Genomic DNA, 23,696 nt, shown 5'->3' with positions numbered 1-23,696 from the left:
GATTTCTGATAACTTTGCAAATTTAGTTTTTTTTTAAAAAAAAAGAAAAGAAAAACCCTGAAATATCACAATAACACTCTATAGGGTTAGTTCACCCAAAAATGAAATTTCAGTCATTTATTACTCACCCTCATGTCATTTCACACTCATAAGACCTTTGTTGATCTTCAGAACACAAATTAAGATATTTTAGTTGAAATCTGATGGCTCCGTGAGGCCTCCATAGGGAGCAATGACATTTCCTCTCTCAAGATCCATAAAGGTACTAAAAACATATTTAAATCAGTTCATGTGAGTACAGTGGTTCAATATTAATTATTATAAAGCGACGAGAATATTTTTGGTGCGCCAAAAAAACTAAATAACGACTTTTCAACAAAACAGTGATGGGCCGATTTCAAAACACTGCTTCAGAGCTTTACGAATTCGAATCAGTGACTCGGAGCGCCAAAGTCACGTGATTTCAGCAGTTTAGGCCGTTCGATAGGTGGTCACTATATTGTTGAAAAGTCGTTATTTCGTTTTTTTGGTGCACAAAAATATTCTTGTCGCTTTATAATATTAATATTGAACCACTGTACTCACATGAACTGATTTAAATATGTTTTTTAGTACATTAATGGATCTTGAGAGAGGAAATGTCATTGCTGGCTATGCAGGCCTCACAGAGCTATCGGATTTCATCAAAAATATCTTAATTTGTGTTCTGAAGATGATCGAAGGTCTTACGGGTGTGAAATGGCATGAGGGTGAGTAATAAATGACATTATTTTCATTTTTGGGTGAACTAACCCTTTAACTCAGTACTAAGTTGAAGTACCTTTGACAGCGATTAAAGCCTCAAGTCTTGTTGGGAATGACGCAACAAGCTCTGCACACCTGGATTTAGGGATTTTCTGTGGAACACAAAAGAGGATATTTTGAAGAACGTTGGGAACCAAACAGCACTGACTTTCATTGTATGGACAAAAAATAAATTAAAAACACAATAAAAAGACATTTCTATAAAATATCTTACAATTTTGGAACGACATGAGGGTGAGTAAATGATGACAGACATTTTTATCACTTTAAAGATATCTCTGTATTTTGCTATGTTCAGTTTTCCTTCAACCAGTCCCCCATTCTGCCATAAAACGCTGATTTATTTTTATTTTTTTGTCTGTGCCTCTGAGCCCTGCAGACAGTTCCTTTGACCTCATGACATAGTTTTTGCTCTGGTGTGCCTTTTCACACATCAAAAATCTGTTTTTGCGTCGTCATTATGGGTTATAGAGTGTAGACTGAGTGTAAAAATAAAAAAAACATTAGCTTAATGTTGCAACATTACAAAATGGGAATACTTTCTAAAAGCAGAAGTGAGTTGGGAAACAGGACTGTGTGATCTATTACATTTGCAAAAAGCATGCCGCAACTCAACTAACGGATTTAAAGGGATAAAAATGATTTTGTGCTGAATTTTAAAGATATTATAATTATCAAGATGAGTATGTTTAATCATTCATTTAAGAATACAGAAACAACTTGGCATGCATTCTCATGAGCGCCTGTCTACATCTGGCAAGAAGACAGATCTACACGTGCACGGTTTTTGTTTGTTTGTTTGACCGAGTGACATTTTTCTGCTAAATAATTACTGCAGCTCCTCCGTGATGTAATTTGGGTCTTTAAACGTGAATATCCTGTTATCAGTACAGGCTTTAACATCATATAGTACTGCATTGGTGCATTGGTGCATACTAGTGAAGCAAAACACAGCGGAAAAAGTCCTTGAAATGTTTAGTGCATGTTGCCTAACGAAATAACAATCCAACCCTAACGTTACACATCTGAAACTCTCATAAACAGAACATATGCGACGACAAATTATCAAACAATGTCATTCATACAGCCAACATTCAGTACTGACAAACCCACAATGTGGTTAAAAGTAAACAATAAACCCAGAAGTGCTGTATGACAGTTCATATAACGATTGATATTTAGCGAACAGCTGCAGTATTGTCTTCTGGATATTTACCTTGATGGATGTCTGTTGAGAACCGGAAACACCGCAGTATCTAGCGCAAGAAATGACGTAGGAAATGGCGCAGCGTAAGTGAAATGTGCAGTGCGTCGCGTGATAATGACGTCGAAAGTTTAACACACACGAGGGCAGTTTCTCGAGCATTTTCCGCCGTCATGGTAAAAATTAAGGGTTTATCTCAACAATGTTTGTTCAAGTAATGTACATAATCGCTTTATTTCTTTTGTGGTTGAATGACAAATTGTGTTTGTGTGAATTAGGGGAAGCAGAAGAAACAGAGAAAATATGCTACCATGAAGAGAATGATCAGTTTGAAGGATGCGAGGCTGTGAGTATCATTGTTTGTATTATTTTTGTTTATCTATAAGCAAGACATGGATTGAAATGCATCTACACGACACTTTGGAAATGTTATGTCACAAATAAGAGAATGTAATTTATTAGAAAATCATTATAAAGTACTTTGATTACAAATTATATACACCCGGTCGCATAAACTGGAGAGCATGTGATATATATCGGGGGGACTTGTTACTTTAAATCAATAAACCTGATATCAAAGCGCCACATGTTAGTTTTATAAATCTAGTTTTAGATCTGAACGCAGAAAGTGTCTTCATCCCACAGTACTAAAGTCATCAATAACATTCAGTGATTGTTCGAATAAACATTTAACCTTCATATAATATTTAAAAAATCCACCAAATTATAATTTCTTACAGGAAGCTAAACCCATCTTTTTTCCTGCAGTACCACATTGGATTATAGTCAATAAAGCAAGCATGTTGTAAAAGACTGAGCTGAATACATACTAATATGTAGTAGGGCTGCAACTAACGAATAATCTGTCGATTATTTTTACGATTAATCGATGAATCGGGGGGAAAAAAACATTAATTTTCAACATTTTATTCAAAAACAGAACTGACAGTGCAAATTCACAGTGCAAAAAATCCTCAGAACGTGCAAAAACAGGTTGCTCTTTTAACATCCCTGAGCTGTTAAAGTAATAAAAAACAAATGAACTAACACAAAAAACATACACATGTATGCTTTACATCTGCCAAATATATAGTTTTTTTTTTTTTTTTTAAATAAAGTGCACAAAAAGATGTATATTTTTGTTTAAAGGGACCTGAGCTGTCAGAACAATACATCTTTTTTTTTTTTTTTTTTTAAATAAAGAAAAATAAAAATCAGAAAACTGAACAGGATTTTTTTGAACAGTAGAACTTCTTCTCTACACTACACTCACTCACGCAATCACTCCCAAATATATTTGTCAACAATAACCGATATGGGAAAAAGCACAGAATAAATGCATGACAACAGATCAGTGTTAATTTTGACAGCAAATTTTTATTTAGTTTTAGTCATAGTCTTTTGACTAAAATGCCATTCAGTTTTAATCATGTTTTAGTCATTTGAATTGTTTTAGTAGTTGACTAAATATCACAAGATTTTAGTTGACTAAATCTAACGGGTTTAGTTAAATTGTAATGCATTAAGAATTTCTCTAAAATTTCCAAACCCATTATATACTCCTGGAGAAAACATCTACTGTATTAACCTATTAATATGAATAATATTAAAATTTGAACATGCAATACAGACACAGATTTAACTGCTGGCACATAAAAAAAAAATTATCCTATAATTAAATAAAACCACTCCTCCTAAAGAAGAACACAATGTCTTCTTTTCAATGAATGATATATGCATTCTTTATAAAAACTTACATACAACATTCCTTATGGATTAAATATAATTAATATATAATAAATCCTTATTAAAGCTAAAGAGCAGTGAGTGATTTTCTCTGTCTTTTGTTGTTTGATTAATATTAACCCTTTCGAGCGTGAGTTTAAAATATTCTAACTGTCCCCCCAGAGTGAGTTTTAAGGCGACCGTTATTTTAGAACGTTTGCCTTTAATGTTTCCATAGCGACGCGTCTTGCGTGTCACGAGCGCTGAACGCAGCCATTATGTAGCTGATTACGAATATTGGACTGTAGTTTTGAGTCTGAACCGTGATTCATTTTAATCGATTGTACAAAACAGCAGATTATTGGCAACAGCATCAGTGAATCACTGTGTTGCTCTTTGAACATCTGATAAAAGCTTTGCTTGTTTTTGTTTTGTTTTTTGTTTTGTCTAGAAAAGAAAAGGACAGAGCAAAAACGCAAAAGAAGAAGAAAGAAGATCCATCAGCCATTAAAGAACAAGAAGTGTAAGTCTGAATTCTCTCTTATATTGTGTTTGTCACCATGCATCAAATGAAACTGAAGTCTGCTTATTTGAATGGTATGACATATCAACATTTGCTCACAATATACACCTTAATTATATATCTAATCAATTTTTCTTCAAATGTAAACTAGCTGTTAGTGAAAAGTTAGGTTTAGACATGAAAGGTAATCAATGCAGTTCCTAGAGGTATGTTAACCTTTATCAGAAGTTCACTTTTTAACACAAATAATTCAACTACAGAACTTCAAATAATCAATATAATAAATGCAATATTTGGTTTAATAATAATACCATCCAATAAATGAAGCTATCAGTAGATGCACCCAAACTACTGTATATGTGATAAATGCACATTTTGCAAAACTTTAAAGGTCCCGTTCTTCGTGATCCCATGTTTCAAACTTTAGTTAGTGTGTAATGTTGTTGTTAGAGTATAAATAAAATCTGTAAAATTTTAAAGCTCAAAGTCCAATGCCAAACGAGATATTTTATTTAACAGAAGTCGCCTACATCGAACGGCCAGTTTGGACTACATCCCTCTACTTCCTTCTTTAATGACGTCACTAAAACAGTTTTTTGACTAACCTCCGCCCACAGGAATACACAAGAGTTGCGTTTGTAGAGTGTGTTTGTCGCCATGTCGTCGAAACGCTGTTATTTTCATCCCGCAGTCCAATCACCGGGTCTGATTCCGGCTCAAATTGATAGGGTAAAATTAAAGACATGTTTACAATAACACTGAGCGCGTGCATCTCCACGTTATGGTAAGAGGCGTGACCTTTCCGGGCAAGATGCGCTAAACTGCTGTCGAATCACAACACAGGAACCGCTGGCACAATCAGAACTCGTTACGTATTTCTGAAGGAGGGACTTCATAGAACAAGGAAGTCATCAGCCCGTTTTTATGACAGTGGAAACAGCGGTATACAGATAAGTAAATTATGTGAAAAATACTGTGTTTTTTTACACACGAAACATGAACACATGTTATATTGCACACTATAAACACAATCAAAGCTTCAAAAAAACACGAAAAACGTGACCTTTAAATGGAAACACGTCATCTCTTACTGTGTGCTTATGCTTTTTAAATGAACTTTACCTGACAGACATTTTTCATAAACAATATATTTGGAGATTGTCTTGTTATATTATAAAATCTATACTTGTTTTAACATTCTAAATCCTCTTTATTTTATAATTTACCCCCAAATGACGTTCAGTTAGTCACCTTCATGCTGCTCCAAACCTGTATGATTTGTTTCTTCTGCAGAACATGAAAGATATTTGAATAATCAGCCGTTTTTGTCCATACAATGAAAGTCACAACAATTGCCCACAACAATATTCAAAGGCCTGGCTCCATGTAAGCTAGGTTTCATCTGGTACATCTGCTATAATGGCAGTTTAGTTTTCAAAACATGTTGTTAAATGTAAAATTAATATGTTAAATTAAGACTTATTGAAGATGTATTGAAGCTGATTGTTCTTTTGGGATTATGCTTTTTTTTCTTTTTCTTTTTTTTTTAAATGGATGTTAGTAATTTTCTGGTTAAGGAATTTTACTTGTTAATATATTTTAGAGCTCAGCCTAACTAGAAAAATATATTTTCTTTAATTTAAAAAAAAAAAAAAAAAAAAAATACTAAAAAAAAACTATTGCTTTTATTTTATTGCTTGTTTTTGTCTTATTTTAAACATTTTAAGTGATCTTTAAAGGATTAGTTCACTTTGAAACGAAAATTAGCCAAAGCTTTACTCACCCTCAAGCCATCCAAGGTGTATATGACTTTATTCTTTCTGATGAACACAATTGGAGAAATATTAATAAATATTCTGACGCATCCAAGCTTTATAACAGCAGTGAATGCGACTAGTATGAGCTGAGGAAAGTGCCTCCATCCATTATAAACGTGTACTTCACACAGCTTCGGGGGGTTAATAAAGGCCTTCTGAAGCAAAGTGATGTGTTTGTGTAAGAAAAAAATCCATATTTAACAAGTTTATGAAGTAAAATATCTAGCTTCCACCAGACTGCCTTCTGTATTCAAGTTGGGAAGAAAGTGTAATGCCTCTCGCTGTTCAAAACACTTACACTATGTCCTACTACTATTTGAGGACCTGCCATAGGCCTTCAGAGCTGACCTCAGTCTTGAGTATAATAGAGAAACAAACACTGAAATGATTTAAGGCCCTCCTCACAAGTTATTTGAGTGTTAATGCCACAGTCAGACCAAGCTTTAAAGACAAAGGGCTTTGTTCACTGCTACATAAACAATTATTATGCTATGGGGTGTAGTCTTTAGTATATAAAATTGGCCTTCTGTTATTTTATTTATTTATTTTCAACCTTTGGTCAAATGGTCCATAATTTTTCATTGAGCATTTTAAAATGCATGCAAAGGAGAGATGGTTTAAGTGAACAGAATGGCTTATATATATTTATATGGCTTGCCATGGAACAGGACAGTCAGGTCAGTTTTTAGCAGTCTTATTTCAAATGTTTGATAAAAAATATTTTAATTCAGGAAGAAATAACCAATCCCCATTGAGTTTCCTATTGTGCATTAAATTGAGTTCTGAGTTTATGCTCATTTCATATGAATTTAGAGATAGCCACATTGAGCTCTTACACAAAAAGCCCTTCATGCGGTACTTGGAGCAAAACAAAAAAAAAAAAAAAAAAAAAAATCAGTGTAGTTCTTATAGAGTTATTTATAGTAATATGTTGAGTGTTTTCATTAGTTGTTTTAGGAGCAATAATCTATGCCTTAACCCATTATCATTTTTTTCTTTTTTCTTCTTTTTTCCAGAGCAAAGTATCCATCGTGTCTGTTCTTTCAATACAACACCCAGCTCGGACCTCCGTATTACATCCTTGTTGATACCAACTTTATCAACTTTTCTATTAAGGCCAAATTAGATATGGTCCAGGCAATGATGGACTGTCTCTATGCTAAATGTAAGTCCACACGTTCTTTTCTCAGAATTATTTCCAGCAAGCTAATGTGAAGTGAGTGAATGTGTTTTGGATGTTGATCACTGTAGAGATTCCTATGCAGCAGCACTAAACAGAAATGACCGTGTTCAACACAGTTTACAGCAGACGCTCTGTACACATGCCATACACGCCATTCACTTTGTGTTTACTGTATGTATAAACAAATACACAATCACATAACATGAAATTTGTGGTCTACATATACAGATAAAGACATAGTTTTATGTAATTTACCAATCCTCTACACACACATTGGCTGTAGAATTAGACGGCTTTTTTCGAAGATGCATTAATCTGGAAAATCATTTGAATGAATAACTAAACTTTTAAAAAACGTCAGTCAAGTGTTTTTATGATAGAATTCTAGTAATTCGAATGAAAATGTGGTAAACATAAATGAATGGAAACAGAACTTATGGGGTGGTGCTTGAGAAATTATTCAGTGTTTCTGTAAAAATGACTTAATCCTAAAATTATACTATTACTAATAATATAAAACACACTAAGGTCTGATAGGCTGCTGGGCTCATGAATATTAATCATGTTCTCTGTGTTTGCTTAAACTGATGTTGAAATCAAAAGTGCATAGGTAAACGTTAGCGAAATGTTAGAGAAATTAGTGAAAAGTAATTTTAAAGCTGCACTATGGAAGTTTAATGAAAGACCATGAAAAAATGTCCTTGCCTTAACCTGTTTTACTACATAGCCTACGATGTTGATGTTAAATTTAAAACTTTTGGGCTGGGTTTTGGCAAGAAAATTCCATGCTTTTAATTTGTGGCATGTTTATCATGAATAACACATACTGCAGGTCTTGGTTACTTCTGGAAAATCACACAAAACAAAGATCTGACTGCAGCTAAAGAGGGAACGTGACGTGACAACCTATACCAACAAATAATCTGAATCGCCGCATAGATTTTTTTTTTTCCCAAATATAATTTTCATTGGAAATTCTTCTTACTATTAGTGTGTCTTCTTGATGCAGTATGATCGATCTTCTCTAATATGGTGATCGCCAGTAATTTCTCGGTCCCTAAATCCTCAAACCATCAGATTCATCTGCTCAGAAGAGCGGTGTCGAAGCACAACTGTTTTATGTTTTAATTACAGGTGGCGATAGAGAGGGGGGGAATAACATAATGAAAAAATTACAACCCAGTCAGTCGAAGTGATTGATCATGATCCTTTGAATGGGGAACAGTTGTGAGAAATGTTTGTGAACCCTTTGCAATAACAATTTCTGCATTGATTACTAATAAAATATGATCTGATACAAGTCACAATTATTGACAAACACAATCTGACTAAACTAATAACATTCTCAGGGTTCCCACTCTTTTTCAGCGATCATTTTCCAGGACATTTTCAATTTTACAACAATGGGAATAAAAGACTGGGATTACGCCCTAAAGTAATATATTGCTCTCTAAGTCTTTAAAAGGTTTATTGCCATGACTTAACTATAAAATAATTTTTTAATATGAGCTCTTAATCATACATTATGACTATGGAAGATTGTTTCCGTAAAAAAAAAAAAAAAAGTTTTTATCTAGCTATTCTGACTTTTTTTTTGTCTCGCAATTGCGAGTTTACATAATTGTGATTTGATATTCGCAATTGCAAGATATAAAGTCAGAATTGCGTGATAGAAACGTACAATTCTGACTTTTTCTCGCAATTGCAAGTTTATATCACAATTCTAAGAAAAGTAAGAATCGCAAGATATAAACTGTCAAATGGCAGAAAAAAGTAATAATTACGAGAAAAAAAGGTCATAATAGCATGATTTAAACTCGCAGTTCTTACTTTTTCTCCTCGCAATTGCGAGCTTATATCACAATTATGTAAACGCAATTGTAAGAATAATATTTAGACTTGTGAAATAAAAAGTTGCAATTAAGCCAACTTTTTTTATTTAATATTCAGTGGCGGAAACAAGATTCCATAGTTTATTGTCATTACTTAACTACTGATGCACATTCTATTTTTTGGCAGTAAGTTAACGTGTCTTTACTTCTCCACCTGTTTTTGTCTGACCCTGCTGACCCAATGAGCATTTTGCTGTCCAATGGTCATGCCTTAACTGCAATTTCTAGTATTGCATTAGTATTGCATCCTTCTCGTGGGAATTTAATAATTTTTGACACTTCAGTCTGAGATAAATCTCTTTTTGGCTCATTTTATCTGTAAAAGAAAACAAGCCTTCATAAACTAACCTCATGACTAAATACAAAATTAATAGTAGTTATTAAGATTTATTGGTTTGGAATTGGTAAAATGTTCTTGGGAAAATATGATCAGAAAATCAACTTGCATAATAATTAAGTAAAAGATTATGCATTTAAGCAGTTAAAAACATACTATAACAGTATAATAACAACTGCTGCAAGTGGCAACACAAGACTAAACATCATCATTGAAAAAATACTACTCTCACGTGTCAAAACTCAGCATTCCTGAACATCGCACTTCCTGCAATGGTGATTGTTTTAGGTCAGTGATAAACTCTTTGGTCTCGACTAAAGAAAACCCCAACAAACTTTTTAAAAAATTATTTTCCAGGACAACTACAAGATTCTCCAGGATATTTTACATTTTCTCTAATTTTCCATGTGTTTTCCAGGACTGGAAAATTTGTCATCAATTTTCCAGGTTTTCAAGGTTTTCCAGGATGAGTGGGAACCCTGATTCTTTTTGTGCTTTTCATGCTAATATGTTTTTATGCATTTAGCATGGTTTTTTTTTCTCCATGATCACATGAGTAATGTAGTAATTTCTTGTGTTATTCAGGTGTCCCCTGCATCACAGACTGTGTGATGGCTGAGCTTGAGAAATTAGGGATGAAGTTTCGAGTGGCTTTGCGGTAATACACACTTATGACATGCATGTAACAATAATAGTGTCTTGAACATTGGGGACCAAACCAATATTTTTTTATTGTGCGGGGTAAATGTTTTTATTTAAATGTCCTTTTTTATTTTGTTTAAATAAATGACTTAAAGGTAATTAATGGAACAATGAAATGGCACAATAATAATCATTTGAAAGTAATCAACTATTTATGCAAAATCAACAACTTATTTTGCAATTAAGTTTTTATGCACACATTCAACAAAACATTTGCTTAATATGCCGAATATTAACAGCTCTGTTAATATGTTTGTCTTGTCAATTATTAATTACATGAATCAGCTATATTTTTTTATTAAAAACTGAACAAAACACTTGTTTTGAACTTGACAAAAAACATGACTGGAGATTACTGTCAGTTGTTTAACATTTTTATTGTGCAAAATTTGTCTAATATATATTTCTAATATAAGATTTCTTTATTGTCATTGTAACAGAATTACGACAATTCTCTCTCTATGGCTTAATTCAGTCAGCAGTAAATAAAAAACAACAAATTTCAATAATATACTGTATGTAAACAAAAATAGAATAAAAATCAAGATAAGGGTGTTTTATTTTTTTATTTTTTTACTTTTATTTTTAAATTCATTAATGGGTTAGTTCACCCAAAAAATATCTTTAATTTGTCCTGAAGATGAACAAAGGTCTTGCGGATGTGGAACAACATGAGGGTGAGTAATTAATGACAGAATTTTAATTTTTGGGTGAACTAACCCTTTAAATACAACGAAAGATCTATTGAATTACAAATTCATTAAAAATCTCATTTGTTTTTATGCATCGACGCAGAATCGTTCACATCAGCATCACGATGCATCATAAAAACGATATTCCACAGCTCTAAACAATAACTTCTATATTTTTGTAAATAAATATCTTGGAGATTCATGTTATGAATATGAAGCTATGTTTCTTTTCAAGGATTTGAATCTGTTCTAGTTCTCTCTCATCATAGGAACTAGCTTTGTTTGCCCTTGGGTTTAGACGTGCCACAATGTCATAAAAGGCATTTTTCTGCTCTGAAGTCATGTGCGAACAGGACCTGGTTTAGAAATATTTGCAGATTGGCTTCAGCAGTTTTGTGGGATAAGAAGTATCATTACCTGAAAAGTTGGTCATAATGTTAACAGCATTGTGGACAGCAGTGTAGTTTGCTGGAAATTACCTTTGTACAGTTACACTGTTTGTCCAATTTGATGTCATCGCAGAGTTTCGGCAGCATTTCTGTGCTGATGTGTGAATGGTAGCAAAATGGTTAAAATATGGAAGTTATTGCATGTGTGAATAGCAGATGTGGCTTTAACAGAAAAGATAATATTGACCAGTATTACTGCAGTTTTTTTATATGTGAAAATGGCTCCTCTTTCTTCATTGATTTTAATGGCTTTTCAAACTTTTTGTGCAGGATTGCCAAAGATCCCCGCTTTGAACGCTTGCCTTGCTCACATAAAGGAACGTATGCTGATGACTGCTTGGTACAAAGAGTAACGCAGGTATGGGAACTTTGTTAGCTGTTTCGTATTCCCTCATAAATGAAAAAAGATTCACGAACAGTGAAACATGCTGCAGTGGTTTATCTTTTTCACCTGGAAGTGAAAGTTTATGCAAGTAAAATGAATATACTTTGTTTGAAAACATTCCCTATATTTGGACTTATTTTGAGCAGTCATGAGTTTCAGTTAAATACTTTGTTTAAATACCAGTTAATACTGGTAATTCTATAATAATTGTTATACATTTAATATAATGGTATATTTTTTTTATATCATTTTTGATAAGATTCTCATGGATGTTAAAATATTTCCTTGTTTTTTCTATTGTTCATAAAGACATTTTACATTTACACTATTCAATAAAATGGGAAGTTATTCAGATATATTAAGTGAAGTTATGTCTGTTATAAGATTACGTTTCAGTGCATATTTTGAATGAATTATGAGGGTTAATAGATACCAAATGTAGTTTCACAAAAAAATAAATAAAATGAGATCCCCAAAAAAAAAGTTTTAAAAAATAAAATAAAAAACATTTAGATTTGTTCAATGAGTTCAGTGTAAAATTAATAATTCTGAGCTATGAAATAATTGTTACCTCAGAGCCGATACATGTTATATTTTGCTCTACATTCTGATCAAAGGATTTCCTTTTGCTCCTCTAGCACAAGTGTTACATTGTGGCCACAGTGGACAGGGACCTAAAAAGAAGGATTCGAAGATCCCAGGAGTCCCAATCATGTACCTCTCCAATCACAGGTACTCCAGCTCTCGCTCTGCTTGATTAAATCAAGAACTTGTTAATTAACAATGTTTTAATTGACCCTTCGTTAAGCCTAGCCTTAATGTTAGTAGTGAGGGGTCCCGTGGGGGGGGGGTTCACTGAGTTCACTGGTTGGTGAGTGCAAGAGAGATTTAATTTTATCAAGTAGTGAAAATGGTGTAGCTGAAATTTGGTTGGCTTATATTTTTACTAAAAATATCTATGAAATCATTGACATTCAAGTAATATCACACTACAACAGTTCAGTCAACATGAAGCTAATATTGAGTTTGAGAGTTGCCAGTTATTTTGTCTGCTTTGCTTCACAAACAAACATTAATCAAAACAAAGCCAATGCAGGATCAACAGATTTAAGAGCAACACAGTCATCATGTTTCATTTCTGAATGTTTTTTTTAACAATTCAGTTGAATGATTCAATGATTACTGGCTTAAAGACATAACATAACTGTGGCTGCCTTGAACCGATGAGTTAGAGAAAATAAATGGATCACTTCTGCACAATACCCATAGAAGAATGACCAACAAAGAAGAAATACCAACAAAGCAAACGAATCTCAATATGAATCTGACTTCACCACAGACAATTTAAACAACTCCTAGTTGTTAATATAATACTACAGTATTTATAGGTAATTCCTGAATACTTAGAATACAATCCAATACTTCCCTGAAGTACGGTGACGGCGTCCCGTCAAGAAGCTACTATCACTACCTCAGTCACACTTCAGCTGTTAATTTTGTTGTCTTTTGAGTGTAGGATCTTTAGTACTTCTATTGCTCAGCTGCGCAGCATATAGCTGGTATGACTTCCAAGTTGCTCTCTGCAGAAATGAAGTTTTATTTACGGCCGGGAGGTCACTGGTCACAACAACCGAGTGAGTCTCAATGAATAGAAAGATATATGCACATTTAAATCTTATAGTTGAGTAAAAATCAATGTCGTCTTCACTGTGATTTGTTCTGGTGATTGGTTTGTAATGATCTAAGCTAATCCTGAGACTTTTTTGGTAGGTCTACATGGTCCTTAACCTGAGCATCCTTAGTCTGTGTTTTCTGTACATTTCATGTTAAAAAAATACCCTTTTGACCACTTCTGATGCCATTACAAAAAAATCACACGAATGAGTTAATGGCAGGTACGAGATGTTAAATGCTTGTTCCTGAGAACGATATCAGTCTTGCCTGTAGTGTGCAAGATGGCATATAGATGTCCTTCTTATAGAAAGGTTCCTTTTAGTCCTTTGGTCAATGACAATACTGCATCCAACAGTACTCAAACTCTACATTGTGTGTTATATATGGCATTACATTACCAAAAAAAAAAAAGTTTAAAAAGTTTAAAAAGTTTAAAAAAGTGCTCTGAGTGTGTTTGTAATACATGTGCTGAGGGAGTGATAGTAATTTTAACATCTTTCTCTCTGACTACTGTCTCTATATTTTTCACCTATTGGAAAGTCATAGAAAGGCAATAGTGGATAAAATTATATTTGCTATGTCTCCTAGATGCCTCTTTAGAGCTTTATCCTGCTGTAGTTCATTTAAACCCATAAACCCATTGTTCATTTGTACATCTCTGTTGAGCTGAGCTAGGGTGAGTTTGTGTGTTCGATGGAAGTGATGTGCAGGCCTTATTTTTTGGGGGGAAGGTCTTAAAAATGGTATTAAATTGGAAGTGCTGATGCCTGCAGATACCCTGTTCTATAAAGGGTTTTTGTGTATATATCTGTTTGAATGTGTAACAGAAGAATATCTTTTCACCTATGTAAATTAATAAAACTGTTATAACGTTTATTTTACAGGTATAACATTGAGAGAATGCCCGACGATTATGGCGCACCACGGCTGTAGTACACAGAAGGGTATTTTTTTTGTGTGTGTGTATCTTGTTTGAGAGGAGGTTGTTTTTTTGCATTGCTATTCTCCCACCTTCTGCCTTTTTAAAAGATTTTCCCTGTGAAATGTATTCATTACTCCTCCATGGTCTTTGGCAGCCCAGTGCACAGAACATTGATATAAATTAAAATGTGTGGAAAAAAATAAGAAAATTATCTGCAACAAATAAAAATGATTAACCCAAAATATGAGTTCAAACTTCAGTGATCTAAGACCCCCTATTCTTATTAATTAATTGGCACAAACCTCTCAATTTTGTACACATGGAGTGATTCTGAGCAGACCTGCTTCATTTCATGAATTTCTGATGCTTGGGAACAATGGTGTGCAGTGGTGTTTTGAAATGAGCAGGCAATGTCCTGACATTTTTTTTTTTTTTTTGTTAATATACTGTATCAAATGTAAATGTATGTCCATTATTCTTAATTTTCCTGGTTAATTAAACATTACATAAAAAGAGACCAAATACAATTCTGTTTTTTTTTTTTTTTTTTGTGTGTGTGCAATAACTGTAATGTTTTATTCATAACATCAAGTATAAATTTCATCATTTTGTTTCCATAACATGTCTATTTTCAGACTAGTGGAAAGAAAACATCCAAAATATTTTATTGCCAATTATTTTATGGCACTTTATTTATTTGCATCTTCAGATTTCAGTCACATTTTAACCCCCCACCCCACACACAGCATCAAAATTTATTCATTCACTGGTGCCCCCCGCCCCCTAAATAAAAAACACACACAGCACCAAACTTTATTCATTCAGTGAGCATCACCTGGGCCATCGTCTATCACACCGCAGCCAGGGAGGGACTCGCGTCTACAACTCACGGGAAGCATCCAACACCCACCTAGCGAAGCTTACACTATTGATCTTCACTGCTGTGAGAGAAATAAAGCAGGGTTTCGCTGTAAGAGTAAGAGTGCTTCACCTGGTCAAAGGTGCTGAGGGAGTGAGAGCGCCACACCACCTGACGCCGTGGGTCATTCCCATAGAATGTGGGAATGTGGTGGTGGGACACCTCCCAACACCACCTAGCACCGTCCAAAACAGCTATCCCGTGAGAGAGCAGAACACAGAGACCCTCCATCCCCCTCTGAGCAAACTTTTCTTGCGCTTCTGGCGATCTTCACTGCTGTGGAGATATAAAGCAGCTTGTCGCTTCGGGTGCTTCAGTGGAAGACAGTGGTTTTCAATCCTGGTCCCAGCTCGTTAAATGCTCCATGAACTGAACTGGGTGTGTCAGGTAAGAGAGACTTCCAGGATTGAAGTAAAAAGTATAACACCGTATAAAGTGGGTTAAACTCTGAGCACGAGAGAGTTTCACTCGCTATTATACAGGATTCTGCTTGTGACGTCATAACGTGGAATTTAGAACGTTTAGAACTTTTGACTGTTTCATCATCTCTCATGATTGTGCCAATGTAGTTTACAAACCGTGATTAAAAACACTTTGAGTCAAATATAATATTTCGTGTTTGATGTTTACAGCTGTTTGAGTGTTATTTTATGGCACCTTTTTTACTTTACAGTAGGCAGGGTTGGGCAAAAATACATCAAAGTGTATTTTAAAATAAAATACCAAATAACTTAATTTTAAGTGTATCAAAATAAACTACAAAATACAGCAGCCACAAAATGTATCAAAATAAACTACTGTATTTTTGTATTTTAAAAATACTACAAAATACTTTTACAAGGGAGCATGAAATTTCTTCACAAACCTTCCATCAGTTGGCCTATTTGATCGATCCCTTCAGCATTACACTGACTCAGTTGATTAAGTAAACAATATTTGATAGCATTTCTCTACTTGAGTCATGCAATAAATCTGACATATGCAACCAGTTAAATGCACAATATGCACAATAATTTTAGATTAAAATATCCAAAAACCACTAGAACAATGTTATATATTTTGTTGACTTGTGTACTTACATTATCCCAAATGTTTCCAAGAATGTTTAAATCCAGAGAAATAAGCAATTTTAACCAGGACATGGACCGTGTCTGTGCGTCACCTATCAATAACATCATTACCCTTGATTTCTGGTTTTATTTTGTAGAAACCATGGAAACATCAAAGACGCCTTAGTATATTATGTATTTTATTAGACAGATGGGGAACTGTTTGGATACATTCATTGACAGAAAACTAATCATTGTTATATAGCTCAACACTGTACGTCTTGTTGTTTGAATCTTGTTTTCTTGATTTACCGCGAATAACATGTTTTACCATGCCTAATATTGATCTAGCTTACTGCAGCGTGCAACAAGTGTCTCATAGTAGCCGCCGAGCGAACGCACAGAGTAGCACTATAACAACTTTAAACACATAAATATGTCTAACATGATAAAACAGTGCTGCTTTACCCCAAATACGAATGACCGGAAGAAGTGGAAGCAGCGACTGTGGCATAATAAAAGATCAATGCTGCTGTCGAGACATGTGTCGCGCCTGTCTCTAGCAATCAGCAATTAGCAATCGTTCCAGCGGCCTCGTTAATGCTCTCACAGCACTCGGCCATGCTCTGCTTACGGTAACGTTAATAATCTCATCCATGAACATGATTTCTGCCTGAGTCCCATCCCAATTATTTTCCACCGGCTGTAGACGTGAAGAAAACACCTCCCATTAATTCCACGAAATCAAGGTGTCATCAAGCTGCGCATTTGTTTTGAATAAGCGACCTCTAGCGGCAAAAAATTACATATTGTGGCTTCAAATATTCACAAATCCCTGTGATGAAAGTTAGTTTTAAAGTAACCAACAGTTTAATGTTTGCGAATGACTCATTGTATCCTAATTTAGTTACTTGGTGTTTGGTAATGAGGGGCCTACTTTGCATCAGCAACACTGACTCAATGACAGACAAGTCATTCATAAGAAGACAACTGATGGCACCTGTATTCATAGCAACTAGTTAATCATTTGATTGTTGATCCTAAATATAGGGTGCTGCTGCTCATTATAATAGTTTTCAAGAACATTATGTAAATTGGTAAACTATTTAGCCTAGGCTACCAAAACAAACACCAAAACTTAACATGAACCATTAAAAATAATAGCAATTTATGCTAAAAATAGATGGAAAGCTGGCAGCCTGCATGTTTCTTACCTTGACCACCTTCTTCCATATGGATCAATTTTCTGTTCTGATCTCAACAAGTCTCTGCAAACTACTGAGTAGGCACCAATCAGAGGCCACAATTTTATGATGTCATCATGTAGACTTTTTACAAAGTATTTTGCAGTATTTTAAAAATACAAAAATACAAAACACTAAAGTATTTTGATACAAAATACAAAGCCATTTTCATCAACCCTATCAAATACAAATTACAAAATACTATTTTGTATTTGAAATACATGTATCATAAATACTGCCCATCCCTGCCTATAGTGACAAAAATCCACCCACTTTTTTTAATCCCCATAAATCATAAGCAGTGTCTCAGAACAAGCCGTTTCCAGATCCCTGGCAGTGTGACGTCACAAAAGCCACAGGCTCCGCCCACAGTGTTGACTGACACTTAAGTTTGAACATAGAACCGCCCTGAGCGAGTTCACAGTGAGTCTGCCATTGCTGCACTGTCGAGAATGTCTCCCAAGCGTTTTAGGTTTTCTGTAGCTGGATGGATTAATCCACATAGCTCTCTTCATTTACTACCTAAATCTGAGCTGCTGAAAACGAGGTGGATTAACATGGTTTTCCAGGAAAATGCTCCCTCAGTTCTGCCAAAATTTCGTTTATGTCTGCACGAATCATTTCACACCGGACTGCTTAGTGAACGAATATCAATACAAAGGGACAATATAAAACAGAGACTGCTAAAATGTGCTACTCAAGGATATACAAGTAAAAAATGTTTTTGATCCAGTTTACAGTCTCCAGATTGATACTGGATACGGCAGTAATGAAGGTGAGAGCACTTTATTACAGTTCATCTGAGTTTATTTACGGGTATAAAGTTTATTAAGCACCACCTGAAAGGCATAAGGTCTTTATATATTTGTTTACTGTTAGTTGTAATGAGTGTTTCTGTGTTATTTGCTATGTTTGTTGGTGATAATACAAGGGAAAGAGAGAGTTTATGGATAATATTTTAATGCACACTTGCACTGTGTATTATTAAGCTCTTACAGTGATTTTCTTGAGTGAAAACGGACGCTTCATCTTTTCTGTGAAGTACATTAAACGTCATAAAACTCATCGGTAAAGTTTTGGCCATCATTCGTACAACAGGCCTGTATTAATATAGTGGATTAAAAACAAGAAGATAATATAAGTTATAACCGTAACTGAACTAAACTATACCTGATCTATCTCCATGCATCGTATATTCACAGTTTCTGACATTATAGTGCGTCCTGACCATAGGTCCTGACTGAATCCTGTCACCGGAGAATCAGCTCGTGAAGCTCCGCCCTCTTAGTCCGAGCGCAGCAGCTCATTTGCATTTAAAGGGACCACAATGAAACGGCTCGTTTTTACTCAACCACTAAAAGTAGCAATTTTAACATGCTATACAAAATTATCTGTGGGGTATTTTGAGCTAAAACTTCACGTACACACTCAGGGGACATCAGAGACTAATTTTACATCTTGTTAAATAGGACTTTGCTATAAAAAACCACACCATAAGATACATTTCATTTGGATCTCTAATCACTAATCACATGGGCTGTGATTTCCGCTTGTGGTTATGTAGTGTTATTGATTGGAATCATTTGAATTGGATTGGACACCCCTGCTCTTTGCAATTGTCACAACTGTTTCCTGGAACATCAGAACTCTATTGAATGTTTGCAAACTGTAGTAACTCAGCCAAATCATTTAAAGGTGCTAAAGAGGATGTTTTGTTTTATACATTTTTGCAATATTACTTGAAACTGTCTTTACTAACTGATAAAAGACTATTTATTAGGTGCACTGAAAGTATAATAATATTAATATACATCATCTGTGCACGAGGTAGGGCCTTAAAAACATCAGCCAATCGTTTACGCGATCATCGCGTAAACGATTGGCCCTCTGGCTTGTCAATCACTGCCATGACGATCCATGTGAGAGACGTGCGCAGCTGCGCGCTCCAGTAACTTTCCACACTCCACAGGCGCCGCATGCAATGTTTTTGTCAGGAGACAGGAGTAACAACTGCAGATTATGAGTTACCTGCGGTGAGTCCGACATAATGAATCCACTAAGTGTGTGCGCGGCTTTAAGTGTAAGGCCGATTATGAATGTAAATTGATACTTATGACTGATTGCGCTCAAACGCGTCCAGTCAGAGCCAGTTGCTTTCAGTCTGCGATTACAGTCGGTGTTCAAATTCCACGTGAAAGTATATAAATCTGCTTCAGGAGCAGGAAACAATCGCTGTATGTTGAGCACAGTCAGAATGTTTTAGCTAGTCGTTAAATGTGTGCCCGGCCTAATAACACAGCGAATGCCGGTGGTAAACACTCGTGTTCCGATACTCGTGCACGAGTTTTGGGAGGCGTTCCCTCTAAATGAGCTGTGAAGGAGGGGGGTTGTTCTTACCCATGAGCTCATTTCAAAAACTCAGTCGACAAAAAGAACCTCTTTAGCACCTTTAACTCATGCTTCAAAACTGTTAATGTGTCAGTAATTTGGCCAATGCCACCAAAATAAAGTGTTTTTGTCGTCATGTGAGCCACACTGGTCAAAATGTTTCGATTTTCTGTTTTTCGCCATGGAAATATTTGTTATATACAAATGTCTTTTTTTTCTACTTTTTGTGACACTGACTGATAATATACAAGAATGTCAGTTTTGTCTAGCTGATGCTCTTGTGTATCACACTTAGCTTTACAGATACAGATTTTAACAGCATGTAAAATATTAACTGGGAAAAGTCAGTAGTGTCATGCAGAGTGTGTAAAAATCTGTCATGGGAGTCATCTGTCACACCCATGCAGATGCTGATGTAAGTTGAGGATTTTATTTGCTGACAACATTCTTTTTTCTTTTTTTTTTGTCCATCTTAACAATGACGTCTTAGTCAGTTGTTTACACATCATATCCCATCTGCTTGGAATTGGCCAGGCCATGCAGTTTAATAAAATCACTATTGATAAGCAGGTTATCAGTTACTCTGCATCATAGTTATGGTTAGCTTCATGTGGTTAAAACCATATTATTAGCCATATCTGCCTTGCTACACAGAATGACTTAAGTGTGATTAATTGTAAGATGTGCTATACTGGAGGACATTATACAGCTAAAAAAAATCTTTTGTAACTTTTTTTGCTTTTGTACTTAAGAGAAAAGTACTGTGCATGAATGTCACTGAGTGTCGAACAAGAATCCAGTCAGGAAGCAGAATGGGATTGGTCTTTAGACGAGGTAATAATACAATAGATTTGTCACATTTCTCATGTTTAAAGGGACACATACAAATGCTGTGTTTTTGCTCATACCCAAATAGGGGCAAATTTGACAAGTTATAATAAATGATCTGTGGGGCATTTTGAGTTGAAACTTCACAGACACATTCTGGGGACACCAGAGACTTATATTACATCTTGTGAAAAGGGTATTATAGGTTCCATTTAAAAAGAAAAAATACTTAAATGAGTTTGTTGAATGTGCCTATATATGTGGTCACAATTGATGATAAATAGTTTGAACTGTCAATTTCAGATTTGATGCAATAATACTTGCATTGTCTTGACATATTTAATTTATAAAGGTTCACCACCTATAGGTTTGTTCTGAGTCATGCATGTGTTGTTACTGTTATATGACTACTGGCTAATCTAGGACAAGAAAAAAGATGATTTTATTGAGCTTCTAGTTTTATCACCAAAATGAATTTTGAATCAATGAATGAATGAATAAATAAATTCTTGTTTTTACATGTTTGATGGAAATTGCATGCTTTGATTCCAGAGCTTTTGGGTCTTTATACACTATTCAGGTGAAACGTGATCAGAAGTTAGTGGTTGCGAGCAGATGTATTCAAGCCTTCAGCTATTTTTGTGAAATGGAGTCTTTCATCTAGACATTTATGTTTAGAAAAAAATGTTGATGTGCTGTGTTCTCTTCAATATATTATTTCAGTTTTCTTTACTTTTCTTTAAAATGGTCTTTGTACATTTAGAGAACGTGAAAGCAGAAGTAATGGTGAAATAATTCAGAAAGGTCTCAAATAAACTTCAGTGTTGAAAATATTGCATAAAATATTATTAATTTATTAATGTCACATTCTCCTCTCCATCTGGCATTGAAACTATTGAATTACCTTTGCATCAGGCATGAAACAGCATAATCCAAACCAAGGTCTTGTGGATTTGCTGCAGATGGAAAGATTGAGAGATAGTCGAGGCAAACAAACATTCATCCTTGACAATTGATACTGTGTGTTTATAGAGTTGAGGGACAACGGTAATTACAGATTACTTCATGTGACAGTAAATCATGTAACAATCCGGAGGTTTAGATTGAAAATGTAACGAATGTGTTATGCACAAGCTTTAGTGTGCCTTATCACAATCAACAATGTAATGCCGGTTAAAGTCAGAGATCTCAAGCCAGAATATAGTTAATTGAAACTTCAGTACATATTCAGTTCTTCATTTACCTAATGGATTACAAGGTCAGCAAGGGAACAATCACATGTGATGCACACACACACGCTCACACACAAAATGGGGCAGGCGTAAGCCAGGTATAAAAGGTAGCTATATCTGCGTCTGAGAAGTCAGATTGATCACATCTCACTGGAAGTCAAGAACAAAGGTAATTTTTTTGTCAAATTAAATATTTGTGCTTTTAAAGAATACACTAAATGTACAAATTCTGAGAAGACATATTTGATGCCTTTTAAAAATGTGAGTGATGTTCATTTTTCAGCTGCTTTATTTTATTTTTTTCCTATTATAGCCATCATGTTTTGGACAAGATATGCTGGAGCAAGTATATTATTGTTTTTATTGCTTATTCATCTTGGACAAGTGTATCCAAGAAATGATATGACTAACTGTAAGTTGATCATCAATGACTAAATTCTAATAAGTAATATGGAACCGCTACAATTTTGTTATATATATATTTGTATGTGTGTGTGTGTATTTATATACAAGTTGGATGTGAGGAGTGCAAACTCAAGGAGAACAACATTTTCTCAAAACCCGGCGCTCCCGTCTATCAGTGTATGGGATGCTGCTTTTCCAGGGCTTACCCCACACCCCTGAGATCCAAGAAAACCATGCTTGTTCCCAAAAATATCACATCAGAAGCGACATGCTGTGTAGCCAAAGAAGTTAAACGGGTAAAATCTAAATTAATAACTGCTACTGCTATATTACATTGTTTCTTTCAAATGTATATAATAAAAATTGTTTGTTTGTTTGTAGGTACTTGTCAATGATGTCAAACTAGTGAACCACACAGACTGCCACTGTAGCACCTGTTACTATCACAAGTCTTAAAAACACTATGAGATTTCAAATGTACTTGTTTGCTTAGTTATATTCCTGGACCTGTCATTTTTTCTGCAGTGCTTATTTTCTGTTCTTGATTCACAATGACTTACACATTTAAAGTGAAAACATATTGTTAGAAGTCTGTGTATACTGTGTACTGTATACAAATTTTCTTCATACTGTAGATTGTTTCCAACAATTCTTTTTTAAAAGGTTGTCATAATTGTTGTAATTTGTGCCCTACTTCCATAAATAGCTTAAGAGCATAAAATGCAATATTTTATCATTTATAAAATGCAAAATAACTTCATTAGCCTACTATGCTCTGCTTGGTATTAATTTAAGCCCTCTTTTGTTGGTAATTGCTGACTTGTTTTGTCGTCGCTGCTATAAGATTGTTCAAATACATTAATTAAAAACAAGATTGCTTATGACATCAATTTTCTTTGCCTGTTTAATCCTCTATATGGGGGAGACTGATATCTCAGCATGTGTATATTAAAGGATTAGTTCACTTTCAAATAAAATTTTCCTGATAATTTACTCACCCACACGTCATCCAAGATGTCCATGTCTTTCTTTCTTCAGTCAAAAAGAAATTAAGGTTTTTGATGAAAACATTCCAGGATTATTCTCCTTATAGTGGACTCCAAACGGTTGAAGGTCAAAATTACAGTTTCAGTGCAGCTTCAAAGGGCTTTAAACGATAACAGACGAGGAATAAGGGTCTTATCTAGCGAAACCATCACTCATTTTTGAAAAAAAAAACACACAACTGTATATGCTTTATAAACACAAATTATCACCTTGCACGTGCTTCCGCTTTCCGTATTCTTCAAAAAGATACTCGCCTTCCCTATTCTACTTATGGA

General features: G+C 34.7%; 3 protein-coding genes across 6 annotated transcripts in view; 2 read left to right on the top strand and 1 right to left on the bottom strand.

Moving 5' to 3' along the window:
* The window catches only part of arel1 (apoptosis resistant E3 ubiquitin protein ligase 1), a 40,860-nt gene extending 38,759 nt beyond the window's left edge, over positions 1 to 2,101 (bottom strand). For 2 of the 4 annotated variants that reach the window (XM_048190594.1, XM_048190596.1), the window contains exons 1-2: positions 2,021 to 2,101; positions 821 to 896 (exon numbers count right to left, since the gene is read on the bottom strand). The gene's annotated coding sequence lies outside the window, so the exon portion shown is untranslated. The remainder of the gene's footprint in view (positions 1 to 820; positions 897 to 2,020) is intronic. The other 2 variants (XM_048190593.1, XM_048190595.1) reach the window with 1 other exon arrangement.
* fcf1 (FCF1 rRNA-processing protein) lies at positions 2,026 to 14,831 on the top strand. Its single transcript, XM_048190598.1, is given in 9 exon segments — positions 2,026 to 2,184; positions 2,287 to 2,354; positions 4,185 to 4,256; positions 7,090 to 7,238; positions 10,071 to 10,143; positions 11,599 to 11,686; positions 12,352 to 12,400; positions 12,403 to 12,445; positions 14,272 to 14,831. Coding segments are annotated over 9 exon segments (672 nt in total). The 5' UTR covers positions 2,026 to 2,103; the 3' UTR covers positions 14,321 to 14,831.
* Positions 14,832 to 21,411: 6,580 nt separating this feature from the next.
* cga (glycoprotein hormones, alpha polypeptide) lies at positions 21,412 to 23,269 on the top strand. The gene is made up of 4 exons (XM_048190281.1): positions 21,412 to 22,138; positions 22,283 to 22,381; positions 22,483 to 22,670; positions 22,756 to 23,269. Exons 2-4 carry the CDS (start codon positions 22,288 to 22,290, stop codon positions 22,828 to 22,830), a joined length of 357 nt encoding a protein of 118 aa, XP_048046238.1. The 5' UTR covers positions 21,412 to 22,138; positions 22,283 to 22,287; the 3' UTR covers positions 22,831 to 23,269.
* The last annotated feature ends 427 nt before the right edge of the window (positions 23,270 to 23,696 follow it).

Source organism: Megalobrama amblycephala, linkage group LG5, assembly GCF_018812025.1.
Source record: "Megalobrama amblycephala isolate DHTTF-2021 linkage group LG5, ASM1881202v1, whole genome shotgun sequence".
In the NCBI taxonomy this organism is placed as follows: domain Eukaryota; kingdom Metazoa; phylum Chordata; class Actinopteri; order Cypriniformes; family Xenocyprididae; genus Megalobrama; species Megalobrama amblycephala.
The sequence above is the reverse complement of the archived record's forward strand: the minus strand, read 5'-3'. Positions and strand labels throughout refer to the sequence as shown.